Source organism: Nanorana parkeri, unplaced genomic scaffold (assembly GCF_000935625.1).
Source record: "Nanorana parkeri isolate BGI_ZX_2015 unplaced genomic scaffold, ASM93562v1 scaffold222, whole genome shotgun sequence".
NCBI classification, from domain to species: Eukaryota; Metazoa; Chordata; class Amphibia; order Anura; family Dicroglossidae; genus Nanorana; species Nanorana parkeri.
In genome coordinates, this window is record NW_017306490.1 from 1,027,102 (window position 1) to 1,046,359 (window position 19,258).

The window sequence follows — 19,258 nt, forward strand, 5'->3', positions numbered from 1 at the left end:
ATAGAAGCTGTTGAATATCTTGTCTCCTGTCTGTTTCAGTGCAGGCCCCTCTGTAGATACAGACATTTTGAAAGAAGAACAAAGTAGTCCAAGTTAAAAAGAAAACTTCAGTGGGAATATATACTTTCTTGGACAGTTTGCTGGAACATCATTTTGATGCGATTCTTCTATTTTACATTCTTGTTTCACATTTGCTTGACAGTAGCTGTCCCATGTCAGACAATGCAGTCTAAAAAGCTGCTGCAAGATAATCAGTTGCAGGATACATCACTGGGAATTATGTTCTCCAAACGGTGCACACTCTGAGCTGAAAGGTTTTTAGTCCGTGGCATACCAGCTGTCAACATTACTTGGTGTCACACGGTTCCCCCATCTCTCTGAAGAGTGTGGTTGGAGGAATCTTCCCTGCCAACTACTGTAATTTGACATAGGCACCAGTGGCTGTCAGAATACCCAAACCATGGATTGAGCTGATTGGCTGTTGTCATGGTTTAGCCAACAATTTTCCATCCTGCATCTTCAACAAAGTCAAGCTGGGTGCTGCTGGCACCACTCAGTAGGAAACGGACAACATTTGAACCGTGTATGAGCATCTTTACCACCACTTACAGGCGGGGAAGGGGGTGCAGTTCACAAAAAGGTTGTTGCACAGGTCAACGCTGCCCAGGGATAATTGTGAAGTTCTGTGAGGCTCGGCTCAGATATGGGCAATCCTAGGACGCGCGTCCCGGGACCGCGCAATCACGCACAATTACACACATCGGTTTCCACGCAGCCCCATTGATTTCAATGGGATTATATCCGCGTGGTAATCGCTAAAAAAAAGGCTTTTTTTAGCCACAATCGTGTTCATTTGCATGGGCGGTATCGTGGCGGGAAACCGCATGGTCTGCCCAGCGCGACTGTGGTGCCATTAGAAATGAATGGCGCCGCCAGCACGATCGGCGGTGGTGGGCGATTCTGTGACCGCACGGCCATACGTGCGGTTTCATGCACGATTGCCACGCGGTCACGGATCGCCATAGTGTGAAACTAGCCTGAGGTGTCTTTTGACAGGGAATTGATCCAACTGAGGTGCAAATACAATACCAGTTCATAAGCAATACCGGCTTAAATAGCTGCATAGAAAAAATATTGAGAGTGTATCTGAGTGTCGGGATGTATAGTCTTATACAATTGTGTAACAGTATTGCTCTGATGTGATTACAATTTTACATTCGAAAGCATCTGAGGTAGCACAGCTTGTAAAACTGTTAAGGAAGAACGTGTTCCTGAATTCTCACTGTGAATAGCAAGAACTGCAGTCTGTTATGTATGTAATTAGAGTAGATGTAAGTCCTAACTGAATGACATTTAGTATGCGAAATCACGGGGAGACATAAACAATTGCTGTCTTATATTTAAAGGAGAACTATGGGGGTCGGGGCTTTTCCCCATAGTTCTCCTTAGGGTAACGGGAGGATACAAACTAGGGTCCTCCCGTGACCTTAAGCTCAGTATACCGCGAACTACAGCTCGCGGTATACTGAGACGATGTGGAGATCTGCCCAGCTGCGTGAGTGACAGTTGGCTCTGCCTATCTAGAGGCAGAGCCAGCTGTACCCGCCCCCTCCCCCGTCCGTTCCGCCAGTCAGCGCTGGCAGAACGGAGCGGGGAGGGGGGAATCCATCCCCTCCCCTGTCACGGCAGAGAGCCGTGACAGGATCGAGAGGTGAGCGAACGCCGGCATGTGTTCGCTCACCTCCTGATCTACTGAGCCGACCTGTGACAGTCTCATTGTCACAGGTCGGCTAGAACTATGAGGTGAGTGAAAAGCACTCACCTCATAGTTTTGCTTTAAAGGCAAATTCAACGGTTTCAAACATTTTTTTCAATGCACTCGTATAAAAAGAAAAAAAGGTGCATTTATTGATTTCTTTGCATTGAAGCTTGCAACGCATTGCAACTGCGATGAGTAGAAAAGCCCAGGCTCCTGCAGACTATCCTCCCAGCTCTGAGTGGTACAGTCCTTTCTCTATGGGGCTGGAGGAAACAGTTAATGGACTACAGTGTGGTGACACAGCAATTGTACTCCAATTAGATTTACGAGTCCCTCTGCCGCAGTGGGACTTGTGGTATCTTCCTTCACAGATCCCTGTGACTGGATCTGTGAATGAATGGTGCATCCATGCTGAATTAAAAAATATACAAGATGCTGCGGGTAAAATAACCCCTCAATTCAGGTAAGTGGGGGGCTGGGGAACATGACCATGTTTCAGGTTACACCCTAAACTTGAAATATGATCACAAATCTGGACTTAGCCTTTCAATAAAATATTATTTTACCTTTTTGTTTCATCTTCTGTAGCCTATTGGCTTTGGTGATCTCAGAGGCGTATTAACAACAAATTGTGCCTCTGGACCTCATTGATTGCCAGGAGCTGGGTGGGACGCCAGCCAGCGCATCCCAGGTTGCTAACGGCTAGGTGGGGAGATGTGTAAGGGCCATACACATCTCCCTGCCCATTTCTTGGCAACCTGGGATGCTCTGGTTGGCATCCTGCCCGCATATACATTTTCCTGCCTGCTCTGGTTGCTAAGACATCACTGGTTACCAGGAGCTGGCTAGAACGTCCCCCTGGTTGCAAAGAGCAGGGTGGGGAGTTGTGTATGGGAGAGTGGTGGGGAGAGAAAAGAGTCAGCTGTCTTCATGGGTTGGCAAACTTTTGCTGACTCTCGGAGCAGCACCCCCTCCTTCATGTGGCGCCCAGGGTATGTGCCATACCCTGGATACACCACTGGGTGATCTACTGCAGCCACTTCCTGTCTACATGCATGCTGTCCAGCTTCAGCTGTTCATAATTTCTGAAGGCCACTTCCTGATAGTGACAATAGTGGGCTATGTCTGTGCAGTGCGAATGTGTGTAGTCTTATAGGGTGACATCACTCTGTGCCTGTTTCCCAGTTGTACTCCTGCGTTGTCACTTAGTCACATGCTTGACAGAGGAGGGCACAGAGTGTTGTCACAGCATAACAGGAAGTCCCTGCTGCAGTACCTCCATGGCAGGATCACCAGGTATTATTGTAGTGAAAGCTGCAGATTGACAAATATTGAAAATTACTTTTGAAATACCATTTACATGTTAAAGCTTGGAAGGAGCATGGCAACCTTCATATGTTGATGTTGAGCAGTGTGGCTGCACCTTTACATAATTTCTAATGAAAGTATTATGTTGATCTCCCCACTGCAGTCACTGTGTCCTCGTCTGGACAGATCACAGCTACAGATTCGCTGACCTTTGAGAGAGAGGCCACTGCAGAAGGAACCGCTATCCTCACCGATAGCCCTACGCAGGGAGATGTGTACACTGGAGCCACAGGTGAGGTGCAATTTTGAGTAAACCTGTCTGGTGCAATAGCGCCTGACCTATTATACTATGTCCTGCCATGTGTAGTAAAACATGTTGCACTATACTTACCTGCCACAAGTGAAGAAACAGCTCTTCTCGATGTATTGCAAGGATTTAGAAATATTATACCCCTTTCCAGTGGACTGCTGGATTTTTTCTTTTTTTAATGAAAGCCAAATAGAAATTTCTGTAGAGAGGATGTCAATTTTGTATTTAAAACTACGTGTTCCATGATCCTGTAGTCCTCTCAGACAATTAAGGGAAGCTAATTGATAATGCCGCATGACGATAAGCCTATTAAAGCCTATGTGAAGTATATATATTAGTGCACATATATACACATCCACTCTGTCGGCTCTAAAATGGAACTGCATTTAAAAAAAAATCTTAGTACCTGAAAAATAAACTTTATTTAGCAGTCATACACTCAGGGCCAGATTTACTCTCTCTGCTGCCCCAAGGCCAGGTTCCTCAATGCGCCCCCCAAGCCGACAACACCCCCTTCCCCATGGAGAATGGCAGACCTGCAGGCTGCATACAAGTGATCTTCCCCGCTGTACATTTAGCTCTGCTTGCCCAAAGCAGGGCTAAATGTAGAAAACAAGTACCCGCCCGGCGCCCGGAACTGCATACACCGGGCATCGGGAGATAGGAATTCCACACCCCTGCTGCCCCTCTACTCCCTGCTGCCCCAAGGCCGGGCCTTGTGGGAAATCCGGCCCTAACCCCCCAAAAAGTCACACACTCTAATATTTTGTTGGACCGCCTTTAGCTTTGATTGCAGCACACATCACTGTGGCATCGTTTGGATAAGCTTATGCAATTTCACAACATTTATTTCCATGCATTCATTTTTCACCAAGATTTGTAGCGACGATGGGAGAGTCAGTCTTCTCCAGCACATCCCAACTAACTACACTAAAGGTGTCCATACACCTTGCGATCAGGCGATTTTCGTACGGCGGCCCCATCCTGCCCCGATTATCGCAAGGTTCAATCAGCTGTAGTAAAAAAAAAACACCTGGACGAATTGCGGTAATCGACCACACGTACTTTCGTTTGCGCATGAGCAGTGTTAATCGTACTAATTTTGACGTAGGGAAATGCCACCAGCCTTGGTTAGCGTGGTCACCAGAAGCCCTGAAACGTGAAGGGGATTGGCAGCATTATACATGTTCTGAAAGTAAGGAGAATGCAAAATGTAATTTTCATTATTTGGGTTTACATACACTTTACTTTTATGTTTGTCTGTCGTGATCTATTGTTTGTGGCTCCTTGGGCCATCCACTCCTGTGGGTACTATACCACCAGTTGGAAGTTTTGTGCCGGAGATGCGCCCCCCCCCCTCCCTTTGCGGGGCCATTGTGGGCCCCCTGGGGAGGTGGGAGCGTATCCTGTACAGGGGAAAGGACCCTTATATTCCTCATTCATTGATTCTGCTGTATACTAATGACTTGCATGTCGTACATTTTATGTGGCGGAAGTTCCATTGGGATCTGCATAGCCCTGGGACTGCGAGACAGATGCTCTATTTTCTGTTTGTTTTTTGTTTTATGTACCTACATGTCTTATGATTCTATCAAACTTTCTCAATAAAAAACGATTTCTGTAAAAAACATACACTTTGGCCTTACATTTCTAACGGTATGCCATAAATGAGAAGGATCTCGGGAATAAAAATGTGACGCACATAGGCACTTTTTCCTAGTTTACCCAAAATCAATGACAAAGTTTTGGCTTGACTTGGCCTTTTAATGTCATGCTGCTCTCACAGTGCAGATCATGTCAATCAGGGTAACAAACTTCCCGTCTTCTTTCCTCGCTGATGACTTAGCTGGCTAGCAGAGGCAGAGATAGGAGACAGCTTCAATGCAATTCTGCTGCAGACAGTTTCCAACAACTTATCGGTCACGTTTTAAAGATGCTATTCCAGACAAGGTATATAAGTATATTCATTGATTTAATAATATCCAGATTGTGAGTTTCAGCACGCTTCTTCCCAAAAGGTGTACATGCTTTGACGTTCTTTTTCACTTTTAATGTTTGTTGTCGCTGTTCCCTTGTTTTCTTTGTTTGCGGCCTGCTGTCTGAAATCTTCTTTCATTAAATGACATCACCCCGGCAGTACATAACCTCTGATGTGAGATCTCACTGGGCTATATATATATCCTTAATATAATGCTTGGAGCTCTGCCAACCAGAGGTGCAAATTGGCACGAGAAGTATCAGAGACTTAGCGGGATAAAGTTCTCTGCTCTGTCAACCTTAACTGCTTACCCTTGAAAATCAGTGTAACGGCTTCAAAACTTCTCTCTGTCTTCCATGTGTCCTCTTTCTGGTTTAACATTTTCTGTGCTTTTGAAATAAGAACTTTGGTCAAAACAGAAAGTTTTCAGCGGTTTCTAATGGCACTCCTGTTTAGAGCTTCTATAACATGTTAAGGATTTGGGCTGAATTGGTAAAGCTGGGAGTGGCTAATATGCAAATACAGGATTTATATAGTGCCAACAGTTTGGGCAGCGCTTTACTACATATGGGGAGACAGTACAATTACAATACAATGCCATACAAAAGGATTAGAAGGACCCTGCTCGTGAGAGCTTACAGTCTACGAGGAGGGGCAAGTGATAGAGACGCCTGATCACTTGAATTTAAAGCTCACGGCCGGCCTTGTACCGCGGGTGGGAGCGGCTCTATCTCGGGAGGAAGGGGGGGCAATTTTCATACCAAGGAAAGGAACACCATGCAGTTCCTGGGGACCTTCATTCAGTTCTATTGGCCTCAGCATAATGCAATACTGCACTTAAAAAAAAGTACCGCATGCAGCCCCGTGTAACTGGTGTGAACAGTCACTTGGCCATATGCATGTTGAGGCACCCGATATATCTTATGTACAGTTATATAAACCATTATTTTCCATTCTTTTCATTTATTTTCTATTTCCAGCTGCCATTTTTCCTTTTATTTTAGACCCTAGTTGAAAACAAGCACGTAGTCCTTGCGATAGCCACAGTTACGTCTTTCAATAATGTGCAGATGAAGATACCCAAGAGCCCTCAGAGGGTATCTCACTTCTAGGAAGAGCAGTGAGCAGATTATACAGGCAGCAAATGACATAGACGTACATATCACATACCATATACAGTGTAGAGAACACCTCCAGGTTGCTATTTGAAGCAACATTTGAATATTTTGACAGATTTCTAAATCACAACTCCAGTTTGATACTTAAAGGTCCTTTTTTTTTTTAAACGGCATTTAATTACAATGTAGCTTGTGTGTATTATATGTTTATTTTTAACAAAGGTAGGTTTTTCTATAAGCTCATTGCTCTCTTGTTTTCTTGCAGTGTTGTCCTCTCTCCCAGCACTCGCTCTTGCTCCCAGTACTCCCACTAAGGAGTCCTCTGCTGCTGTGGTGAATGGATTGGAGGTATCCGAGCAGCAGAGGTCCTGGCTGTATCTGGAAGAAATGGTGAATTCTTTGCTCAGCACTGCACAGCAGCTGAAGAATTATGTGGAACAGGCCAAGAATGAGGTAGCAGCTGCCTCCGAGAGGAAGGAGGTAAGAGTGAAATGCACAACCTGCTAATCTCAATATTTCATTTTCCATTGGACACGGTTATATGTACTCATTAATGTGGTGGTTCACGTTAGAAGGCCTTAGCCCTCGTTCACACCTGAACGTTTTGTAGCGCGTTCTACGCTCCACGAACGCTCTACAAAACGCTCAAAAATATAAATCCCATTGTATTCAATGGTCTCGTTCCCACCTTGGCGTATTTCCGCTCGTCCCTAACGCGCTACAAAACGGACCACGCCTGAAAAGGTACATGTACTACTTTGGGCCGTTTTGTTGCGCGTTTCTATTGGGATACAGCCAAGTAGCCTTCGGAAACGCGCGTTTGTCGCGCAACTTTTTTACCGCAAAGCGCGGTAAAAAAAAACGCACGACAGACGCGCATATACAATACGCCTAGGTGTGAACGAGACCTTAGAAGTTTGTGTTTTTAAAGCTGAATTTGGGGCAAAAGAACCTTTTATTTAAATATATTTTCTCAATAGCCATAAATGCTATAAATCCATTTGATGTGCACCAAATGCATCTGCAAGCCCCAATATTACCTTGTAAATGTAGCAGTGACACATAGCCTGTGCAGAGCCGTAAGAGGGGCCCAGCAGCCTCCATCTACTACAGACTACCTGCAGAAAACTACAGGAGGGGGCGGAGACAAGACCAGTCACCCTGCACAGGGAGAGAGAGCACCAGTGGCCGGTCTTTATTATAGAAAACATCTGCACAGAGGAAAAGTTTCATTCTGGATTACTGCACAGATCTGGATGCCAAGATTCAAGTAAGACAGTGTTCAATTATAGTTTATTTATAGACACATAGACAATGAATGTTTATAGTACATGCCTCTTATATTTACACAATATTTGCTTATCCTGGAGTTCAGTTTTTTTCCTTATTTATTTAGAAGGAAGCGCCGGGTGCTGAACCACTGCTGCCAATAGTTGTTCCAGTGGGGGTTAAGGCTCTGGTCTGGAGAATGAAAGTTTATTTCCACTGTTATAGCCATATTGGGATAGCACCTATTTTATATTTTGTTACATGTTCTGGATCACAGCATATACTGTATATGTTCTTGAGGCAGCCCACTTTAAAATGTCAAAAACGTAAATGTAAACAATGACTGGCCCCTCTAAAATCTACACTTATCCAGGATTTTAATGGGGCACCTATGGAAAAACACAAAAATAGTGAGGTTCTCCCACAAATCAGGAAGCCCTCCTTTCACATCACCACATTCACATCAAAGTCTCCCTCTATATCAGGAGAATCCTCCCCTCTCACACTAGGAGCCCCCTTCACATCAGGAGCCCTATTTCCATATCAGAGACCCTCCCATTCATATCAAGAGTCCCCCCTTCATATCAGTAACCCCCCTTCACATTGGAGTAATCAGTCCCCCCCTTCAGTTCTACCAATACATTAGGAGCTGCAGCTGTGGCAGCTTCGAAGATCCCATCCTCCCTGCATTAGCGTAATTAATTTCCATGGTGCTGGAGGCCAGCCCTCCAGAACCATGGCTTGATGCTGTGCGAAAATATCAAGGCAGTCCTGAAGAATTTAGAAGGCACCCTGGTTGAGAAAAGCTGCTCTGAGGCTCATCTTATGAGGTCATGATCCACTGTTGTTCAACCACTTGCCAACCAAGGTATGTTTTGACATGCCGAAAAGGTGGACATTTATATCTGCACTGCCGTTTATAAATGGCAGATCAGAAATAACTATCAGGCAGCCAGGGAGCTTGTTAGTGCTGGTGAACCAAGCCATCCTCGGTCAGCTTGATTCATAGAGACTGTACAGAGCTGATCCAAGTGACTCTTTACTTTGGGATCTCTCTATGGCCAGTGACCACGGATACAATGTTGATGGGAAAATAAAAACAGTTTTGGTGGACCCGATTACATCCGACGCACCATAGACCAGGGGTGGGCAACTCCAGCCCTCCGGCTGTTGTGGAACTACAAGTCCCATTGCAAGACTGACCGTTACATGCATGACTCCCAGAGGCAGAGGCATGTTGGGATTTGTAGTTAAAGCACAGCTGGAGGACCTGAGTTGCCCACCCCTGCCACAGACCAACATGTGTCTGTACAGCTCAGTTTTTTTCCTCCATCGCAAGGAGGTGGAGAAAACTAAATGGACACGGATGTTCCATACTGCTCCGATCAGCAGGGAATCTGTGCATGGATCCTCTGCTGATCGGACTGGAAGGGGTCTAAAACTGATAAGAAAATCTAGTCAAAATACATGAGGCTTGTGCACATTTACTTGAATCTTGGCGTGCTTTATGTATTCTTCCGAATCTGTACATGTGAAACCTTGCCTCTGTATAGGAGCTTCCTGTAATAAAGACCGGTCACTGCTGCTCTCTCTCTATGTGCAGGGTGACTGGTCTTGTATCTGCCCCCTCCTGTAGTTCTGTAGAGGCAGCCTGTAACGGGAGGATCTGCACCTGTTGGGCCCATCCCGCAGCTTTGCTGCCTGTGTTCTATCAAAGTTTGTGACTGCATTAGAATGTGTGACCGGTGACGTGGTCACACATTTTAACCTAATCCCGGCCAGTTTTTCGACGGTGGAATGTGCGACCGGTCACACATTTTAACGTAATCACGTCCACTTTATGTGACCGGTAAAAGTTGAAGAATTCCAACGCTTTCTCAGCTGTTCCAGGGCAGATCGGCATCGAAAAATCATATGTGCAGGAGAACCGATTTGACCTGGAACAGCTGATCGGTCCTGAAATGTCACTTCTATCTGACCTTTGTGAGTGCGATCTCATATTCCACAAAGTCGGATAGAAGTGACATTTCAGGACAGATCAGCTGTTCCAGGGCAGATCGGTTCTCCTGCCCATACCATCTGCGATGCCGATCTGCCCTGAAATAGCTGAGAAAGTGTCGGAATTCTTCACCTTTTGCCGGTCACATATTTCACCGCTGAAAAACTGGGCGTGATTGCGTTAAAACGTGTGACCGGTCACACATTCCAACCCAGTCACAATCTTTGATAGAACACCTGCACAGACTTTGTGCAACACAGTTATGATGTTACTGCTACTTTTAAAAGCTAATAACTGTGTTTACAAAGGCATTTTAGTGCACATCTGCAGCTTCTAAGAAATATATTTAATTGATTTTTTTTGTGCCAGGAGTTCAGCTATAAGCTGTAAGCTCTTAAGCCTAGAGTGATTGCACCAAACTATTTGTGCAGCAGTAACATTTGCATTTACAAAATTGAGGGATGAGACATTGGTTTGTTTTTATTTTTGTTTAACCAAACTGACTTTTTATTTTATTTAACACTTTTCTTGTTACTTATTGTTTGCTTTGTTTTTAATTTTTACCACTTTTTCCTACTTGGTGGATAAAATAAATGGAATGTCAAAAAGCATTCAATCTGAGTAATACAATCTCTGGTCATTTTTAAGAACCTGTAAAAAAACAAATGTGAAGTGAAACATAAACAGAAGCTGTGCCCTGACCCGGCCATTGTGAGTTAAGAGACTGACAATATATTATTTATTTTTCCTGTACATAAGGGTCAGAGGTTATAACCCTGGTTCCAGAGCAGCTCTCACCGCAGCAATACCCTCCCACCCCTCTGCATGCCCATGACACAGGTCAGCGAGATGATCTGTAATTAAATCTGTAATCCTCTTATGGGACAGACAGGTCCCATTGCGACTGAGACCTGTTTTAAATCCTCGGTGTCTGAAGAGATTGTTTCCCGTGCTCTGGCATATTCCAGAACCTGAGTTTTCTCTCTTTATGATTGTCAGCTGTCCTGTGTTGTTATTTTCACCGGCTTAAACACCTTAAGGTGTTCACGCATATATCAATTTGATCACTTTGACAAACCAATAATATCCATAATAATCTGTTTGTTGTCATTTATGATCACTAGTTCTAACTGATTTTCTTCACAATGAAGGGCTCATACAGATAAACGTGCACATCCGTACAGCGCGCATGCCCATGCAGAGACCCAATCCTGGGAGAGACAGGTAATGCGTGCAGCAGCCTGTACTTTTTGACGATGCGGCTGCACGTGGTTACGCAGACCCAAACCTGCAAATCTATGCAGGTCTGGGTGCTCACTAAGTCAATGTTTGGGCACCCAGACCCACATGAATGGGTAGGTACGAGTCTTCGTTTAACTGTGCGCAGCTGCATCCTCCCATTGGGTGGTACAGGCTGCTGCACACAATTACACACTTGATTGTGTTCAACCCAGGGGCCTCAATTCCAATCTTTCATTAACTTGTTTTCTGGATGGCAGGTAACTTTGCCATGGTGTTCACACTAATTTTAGCCCAAGGGTAATTTTTTAGTTTAATTTTCATGGATAGGTTCCTTAGCCTACCATGGGTAGGTTCTACAGTGGGCCGTGTAATGCAACGGCAGCTCTGGTCCTCATTTTAGTCATCTTATTCCTTCCCTGCCCTTTCTTCCCCCTTCCTTTTCCCTAAGCTTACAACATATGAGCTCAGACTGAATATTTCCGGTTACACACAATACGTGTCCCTTCCGGGGTTTTGTCTTTCCACTGGCATGCACGCTGTACAGACGTAAAGGGAATATTTGAAGAAGTTGAAGTTTTCTTTGGGGTTGTAAACTACCCTCCCACATTGACAACTCTGCTGTCCAATGGTGGCTTTTCTATAGAGCCGCGACACCCTAGGACAGGAAGTGTGTTACTGGCCGGGTCACCAGGCGAAACTAAAGGAAAGAAGATAAATACACCCACCACATTTAAGGAATGTAAACTGCAATGTTTTACATTTTTGTTTGTGGGTTTCAATATGCTTTAATGATAAAAGATTTTCTGTAGGGCTGTGGCTAACACGCTTTTACCATTTAACCTTATTCATTATATTAACATTTCTTTCCACACACAGTTCCCAAGTCATTTGTTTCAGCAAACAGAAGAAATGGATGGAAAGCATGAGATATTACTTAGGGTAAGACCTATATTTCAGTTTCCTTCTCACCGCTCTGTTCTTCCTCCGCTGTCTCCTAGAGAATGACACGTTCTGTGAAAAAAATTACATTGTGACATTATATTCTCCAGCAGGACCCTCTGGACTCCGCACAGTGACGTCTGCCTGTTCTATATATGCAAAAATTGTATTTCCGCAGAAAAATGACACGCTAAAACACACGTTTTTGAATTTTAATGAAGAATACTATCTTTAGAATGCGCCTGTCCTATATATATAATATACATTCACACAGGAAAACACTTGAAGTGTGACAGCTTTATGAATGTATCATCACAGAGAGTCACACCTCCCTCCTCTCTCACTCTTCATCTCATTACCTCTCGCTATTTTGAGGAATTTTTACTTCCCCATCTTCACACTCTCTCCTCCACCCTTGGCCTTCTGCCTGCTGGATTTATTTTATTCATTAATGTTGTTTCATACATTGGTTGTCTCATTTGCTTTTGCTTACTTTCTAATTATGCTTTTCTAATTGCTAGCGCAAGTGCTATACTTGCATACCTCACCCCGATTTAATTTACCCGTGTGAATCTTCGCCTTACCTTTTAGACGTCTTCTTATTGATGAATGTATACAAGTCTGTGATGTATTATTATTGAAGTATTTTATCATGTCAGCATACACTGAGTGGCCAGATTATTATGACCACCCCATCAGTAGTTCGTTGGGCCACGAGATGACTCCACGAGATGACTACGTTGGGAATTACCACTGACTCTGGGAACAGAGGTGGGAATGTTTTTGGTATGAGGGCTACTGTGTGCTAAACATTTTAGGTTTTGTAGTGACGTAGATCAAGGGAAAAGAGAATTACAGGTGACAAATCTGACATCACCTTCTTACTGGATGAAAACTGTGCTAGCCACAACTATCTCTATCCTAACATACCAGAACTGCCAAGCCAACCATTAAACAAGATAGAGAAGGAGCAGGAATGGATGTGAGTGCGAGCAAAGCATTGGAGGATAGAGAGAAATAGTAGATGAGGGACTGAAGATTCTTAACTGATTGGGAGAAAAGAACCATGGATATCTGATAGAAGCCAGGGCAGAGAGAAGAAATATCAGTGCAAGAGACCTGGCGCAGAAAGGGAGAACATTGGTGTAGAACTAATAGCACACATATAGCTGGCAACCAGTGGTGCCAGCTATAGCAGAGTAGAAATCGAGAACTTGGTGTCTGATGGGGATCAAAGATGATTAGAGGGGAAAGGTTAAAGCATTTTGGAAGTATCAGTGGAGGTTAACATGGGGAATTGCACGATAACAGGTGTGAGGTGTAAGAAGGTTGGGGAGGAAGAAGTCCAGTAAGTGAAACTAAAAGCCAAAGCTCTACAGTCTGCTTTCATTATAAAGGGAATTGGCTTTGCTATTGGAAATGGTAGTTTGTTTTTATTAGATTTGATGTATTAGAGGGAAGACAAATCGCCAACCATTAGCTTTACAGATGTTGCTAAAGTATGCAGAAAACAATCAGAACAAAATCACCCACCTAATAGAATGGTTTTAGAATCTATGAGACTATGAAACATAATGCCCACAGTTGTTTGGCGAGGTGGTGCTTGTATTCCGTTGAAGTAGGCAGTAGATATGATGGTTTATGGCACCCATATAAAGTTGTATCCGTGGCATTCTAACACGGTTTTGGCTTTCTTTATATTTAGCAGTCCTGTGTTAACTGTGGAAGAGAAGCCCTTAATGAATGTACAGGCTGCCACAAAGTCAATTACTGCTCCATCTTCTGCCAGCGCAAGGTAAGATTAATCTCACATACATCTATCTATGAGCCTAGTTGCTGCATATGGTATGCATTTCACTATAAATAATGATCACGGAAAGTCTAATTGGGCTTATTCAGTGATGCAGTGCAAGGAGCACTGTTGATTTAAAGTGTAGAAACACCTAGAAAGACAGGAGGGAGGCTCAGGTTCCTTAATTTCCGTGCGGCCGCAAATCTAAAACTGTGCAAAGTCGCACGGAACCTAAGGACATCTGCAATCCTCTCCTCTGCCATATGGGAGGGCAGCATTATCTCCTGCCTAAGTTCAGCTTGAGGAGAAGCAGCGGTGTGGGCTCTCCACTGCTGGTACTGGTAGGATTGCCGACAGGTAAACAGGGGGTCCAGCTGAGAAGTACTGCAGCCTCTGTTCTCCTGACATCCACTGAGCTGCAGGAGTCATTACCACTGCCCGGGGCTCATTCATATGGTAATTGCTGGATTTGCATATTGATGAGCCACTGTAGTTTATTCATATGCAAATTCCACCATGCCTAATTAATATGCAAATCGCCCCTTCCCACTCCAAGGAAACTGAATGAGGGGGGTGGGCAGGGGGGAGTCAGGTCCTAGAGTTGTAGAGTAGCGAAAGCAAGGTTAGGGCTTGTTCACACCATATACAGTGTGTTCCAGTGCGGCTAGCTGCTGGAACGCACTGTATGGCATAGTAAACTCCCCCATGTGTTCTGGGGCGGGAGGAGGCATGGTGGTGCGTTGAAGTCAATGGCACCGCAGCCACACACCCCCGCGTGGCACATAAGAGCCTGTGTTGCCGTCCAGTGCTATTGGAAAAAATACTGCATGCACTAGATGCTGCATGCACCAGAATGCAGAGGGGAGTTTACTATGTGTTACATTGCATTGCAGCAGCTAACCACGCTAGAACACACTGTATATGGTGTGAACAAGCGCTTAGAACTGGCCAGAGGAAGAGAGGTAAGATGCTGTGCACCCACACTGCCCACTCACTCTGTGCAGCCACCCACACTGCCACCCACTCTGTACACCCACCCACACTGCCACCCACTCTGTACACCCACCCACATTGCCATCCACTCTGTACACCCACCCACACTGCCACCCACTCTGTACACCCACCCACACTGCCACCCACTCTGTACACCCACCCACTCTGTAAACCCACCCACATCGCCCACCCACTTTGTGTATTCAACCAGAGTGCCCACCCATTCTGTGCACCCACACCTCCTATCCACTCTGTACCCACCCACTCTTCATCCACCCTGCTCACACTGTGCACCCACTTTGTAACGCCACTTTTCCCAGCTTCACTGGTGTAACTGTTATTTTAATTTATATTTACATTGCCACACCAAATAAATTAGGGAAAATGGGTTATATTGCCCTGTGTAATCCTTCTGTGGTAAGGCAGTGTATAACTTAAAAAAACACTGCCACGCCAGTGAAGCTGGGGAAAGTGGGCTTACAAATGATAAACCCCAGTGTTATTTTAAGTTCTAATTATAACCCCCCTTCTGTAATTGCAAATCCCATTTTCCCAATTTTCATTTGCTTTATTGGTGGCTCTGTGAAAGAATTAGGCCTCGTTACACAGGACGTTCTGGCATTCCTGCAGCGGAAACATATGACTTCTTGCGACACGAATGTCAGGTGTCCCACTTATTGCATTTCATTGTATTATATAATAATGATAATATATACTGTAGTTCAAGCACCAGAGGGGGGTGCTAGACTGATCCCCACAGCCTCTCCACCCTGGGCTCCAGTGGTCTAACCCCTGCTGACTTCATTACATTTAATGCAGGTCCATTTGCCTGCATTATACTTGAGGACGCTGTGGAACATTCCATAGCCAGAGCAGATTACCTAAGGATCAGATGAGTATATTTTCTGTATTCTGAGCCCTAGACCAAAATAAGCAGTTAACTCGTACAGTGTGGGGGTAGCCCTCACTGCAAGGGTTAATCTTTTCAATAATTGGAGTTCCTCTTTTATATTACCTACGTTTTTATAAATATTTAATAAAGCTGTCCTGATTTACAATGGAAATGTTTAAATGGTGTCCTTCAGTCACTTTGGTTTAACCTTTAAAAGCTTGAGAATAGGACAGTGGATGTGTTACACATAGCAACCACTTGCTTTTTACTTTTTAACTTTTTATCCATAAATCATCCACACTTTTCAAAGTGTCTGAAAGAAGGTCAGTGTATAGCTGCATCTTACACGTAAATGGGAGGATCTTAGATGTTGATTTATTAAAGGCAAATAGGCTGTTCACATTGCAAGGGAGTTTTCCCTTAGCTTAGTGAATGTGGTGAAAATCCACTTTACAAAGAATACCCAATCATGAGCAATGAAGAAAAGAAAAAACAATATGTTTGGTTGCACATGATCGGATGATGGAAGTCAGCAGAGCTTCACCTCATTCACTTAACCAAGTAAAAATTCCCTTGGTGAACAGCCTATTTCCCTTTAGTAAATCAACCGCAGAGTGTCTGCTATTAGCCTCACAACCAGCTCTTCTTTCAAAAGCTTTGAAAAAAAATGTATGCTTTGCTTGGGGAGCTCCAAACTTTGGACCTTGGCATCTGTCAGTGTTTTCTGTTTTCTATAGGATTGGAAGGATCACCAACATCTTTGTGGCCAGACCGCCACCTTGTCTGTCCATGCTGAGGACGTTCATGTCACGGAGAAGGATCCCGTCTGATTGTCATCAAGCACTACGTCCTACTAAGCTGTATGAAATCCTGCAGAGCAGACACTGATATGAAGGTCCAGACATCGGCTCTATTACTATTGTGTAAGACCAGGAGTGGATTTTTGACCATAGCAGGATGAATTATACCAAGTGGATGTCTTTTGAAAATGTTTTCATGGTACATGGAACCTAGTTTTATAGATCCTAAACATTATACTTATGCTCAAATGACATCTAATGTTTTGGTATGACGGTACCAACAGTCTAGCTGCAGTTTACAAGGCAGTACATGCAGTGCCATAGCTGAAATTAGAGAGTTTGGCATTACCTATCACTGGCTTTAAAGACCAAGGCAATCTAAATGGTTTTCTCCGGTTTTGGTGAAATATAGGTATGATTAATCTTGCTGTGTCTACATTGTTGTAGGGAGATTTCCTTTGATCTTTGGCACAGCGAAGGCAAGCTCAGAGCTGGTGTATTTTCCACAAGTTTCTATGGAGGTTCCACCAAGTGCTACAAATGTTGTGTAAATCTTGTTAGATTGCTGAATGATGTAAATGTCCCTAGGGGGCAACTGATTACTTCTGAGAGGCTGTACATAAGCATACAAGAAGTATTATTAGACATCCATTTTATGGAAAGGGGAGTGCTGCCATATCTTGGATTCACAGTGAAAATATTTATTCCCATGAGCCTTTTTTGCCTCTCTGGTAACACTGGATCACTTTGGTCAATGTGGCTATATAGAATAATAATGGTCAATCTGTTTCGCTGTAGCTGTTAAGACATTAAAAGTCTCAGCAATCCCTGACAAAGTATAATAGAAGTTATAGCAGGGCAAAAATTTGTAGGCAAGCCATGTAGGTCAGGTTTGGAGTAGGAATACCAACCTGAAGGTTGAGTGCCGATTCTAAAAGCTAGGCACCATGGACTTTTATGCAGCAATAAAAATACCTTCCTGTTATATAACACCAGGTTACACCATGGTTCCACAGTGTCCCCTTATTTAGCACTTGTCCTTTCTATGTTCAGTAGCATAGGAGTATGTGCCATGCCATGCCCCCCGACCTATACCAGCAGCCTGTTTCCAGATACCAGTACTGTAGGAGGCAAGTGATGGTAATATACTGCAAGATATATTTTGGTCTCAGGTACTTAAGCTGTGCACAGTGAGAAAACCAGGCCCACCAGTATCCAGATTTGTCCCATGATGTGACTCAGGGGCTTCTTCCCACTTACTAGTTATGGGGTAATTATTTCCCAGGAAGTAGTATATGGCATGTGAATGGGGGAATGTTTGCTGTCATGGTAATCTATTCACAAAAGCATTTTACTTTATACCAGAATTCCTTTATTATGCCCAAACGTCATTACCATACTTGAGGGGACATGCACTCAATCTAGTGAGAGGCTAAGTGAAATACTAAATCTAACCCAGTATATAGTTCCTCAGTATCTGGAGGGTGAAATGTTGTCCATGTCTGATCTAGAATGCTCTTTTCTCTTTAGCAAACATGATTTGATACAATGTTTACAATTCTATGCAGTGTTTCATTGTAAATGATGCATACGTTCTGACTGTACTTGACTTAATAAATACAGAGTATTACTTTTTATCACCTTTCTGGAATCTTCTATTGCACTTACTGCATATTAATGACTCTGACAACATTTATACATTTCTTTACTAATTATTTAAAATCTTGGAAGAAATTCCTTTATAAAATATGTTACCAAATTCATAACTTGTACTTGAACTTTGTACTTTCCTTGGTTAGATGTTCAGCATTTGATCTCCTGTTCTAAGTTTGTCATGCTTATTTTAAGAATTCTTTTATTCTATAAGAAATAACTGAATTGTTCCTTCTGCCACGTGATCTTTGACACCATCACACCAGTACAAATCTTAGCTGAAAAGAGCTTGTCCTTTGCTAGCACAAGCAGGATGATCAATGGTTTTCTCTTCACAAATATCTCACCACCTAGCAATGACCTTCACCTTCAAAGATCTCACAGCAAGTATCCACGGTTCAATGGTACTAAAGCCTATTTGTATATGCTTGCAAGCTCTGTATGTATCCAAAGGTCTAATATACATACAACAAAAACAGAGCGTACTAGCGAGTGCAGGTAAAACAACGTTAATAAACATAAATGGTAACATTTAACTTGCAATTAAGGGATGATCACGGCATATCACCAAGATCAATCCTCCAGAGGAACTCCAGGTCATGCCAACAGTTGCTAAAACTCTCTTAAGGTCTGCCGATTTTCGTATGCGATCGCATTTTCGTCCGATATTCGTAAGGTTGATGCGCAGTGTACAACCGCAAATACCGTACAATCGATCGACTTTTGACTAACCAGCAGGTTAGAAAAAATCTATTGATCGTACGATTTTCGCAAGGTTGGTGGCGTTTCCGTACGTCAAAATTCGTACGATTTACACTGCACATGCGCAGACGAAAATACGTGCGGTCAATTACCGAAATTCGTCCAGGAGCTTTCATTTAATTACTGCTGATTCAACCCTGCCATAATCGGGGCAGGATGGGGCCGCCGTACAAAAATCGTACAACAGTTCGATCATCGTACGAAAAGTGTCGTCCGATAATCGTAGGGCAGCTTTACTCAGTTGCTGGCCATTGGAGAGGGTGCAAACTGGATAGATAGTATAAGGTAGACACCGGAAGAACCAAATGGCAGGTGCATTAAAAAACACATCCCTAGCTGGTAGGGACCAAGAATGTATGCTAGATCCTGGTGATAATTGTACTTCCTCTAAAACTGACATGTTTTGGGGCCATGCCTATCACCAGGATCTAGCATACATTCTCC

General features: G+C 43.7%; 1 protein-coding gene across 1 annotated transcript in view; it reads left to right on the top strand.

Moving 5' to 3' along the window:
* The window catches only part of DEAF1 (DEAF1, transcription factor), a 38,208-nt gene extending 21,731 nt beyond the window's left edge, over positions 1 to 16,477 (top strand). Inside the window, exons 8-12 of the mRNA XM_018556044.1 lie at positions 3,231 to 3,359; positions 6,739 to 6,953; positions 11,860 to 11,922; positions 13,628 to 13,717; positions 16,337 to 16,477. Coding sequence (XP_018411546.1) covers positions 3,231 to 3,359; positions 6,739 to 6,953; positions 11,860 to 11,922; positions 13,628 to 13,717; positions 16,337 to 16,429 — 590 coding nt within the window. The 3' untranslated portion in view covers positions 16,430 to 16,477. The remainder of the gene's footprint in view (positions 1 to 3,230; positions 3,360 to 6,738; positions 6,954 to 11,859; positions 11,923 to 13,627; positions 13,718 to 16,336) is intronic.
* Positions 16,478 to 19,258: the final 2,781 nt, after the last annotated feature.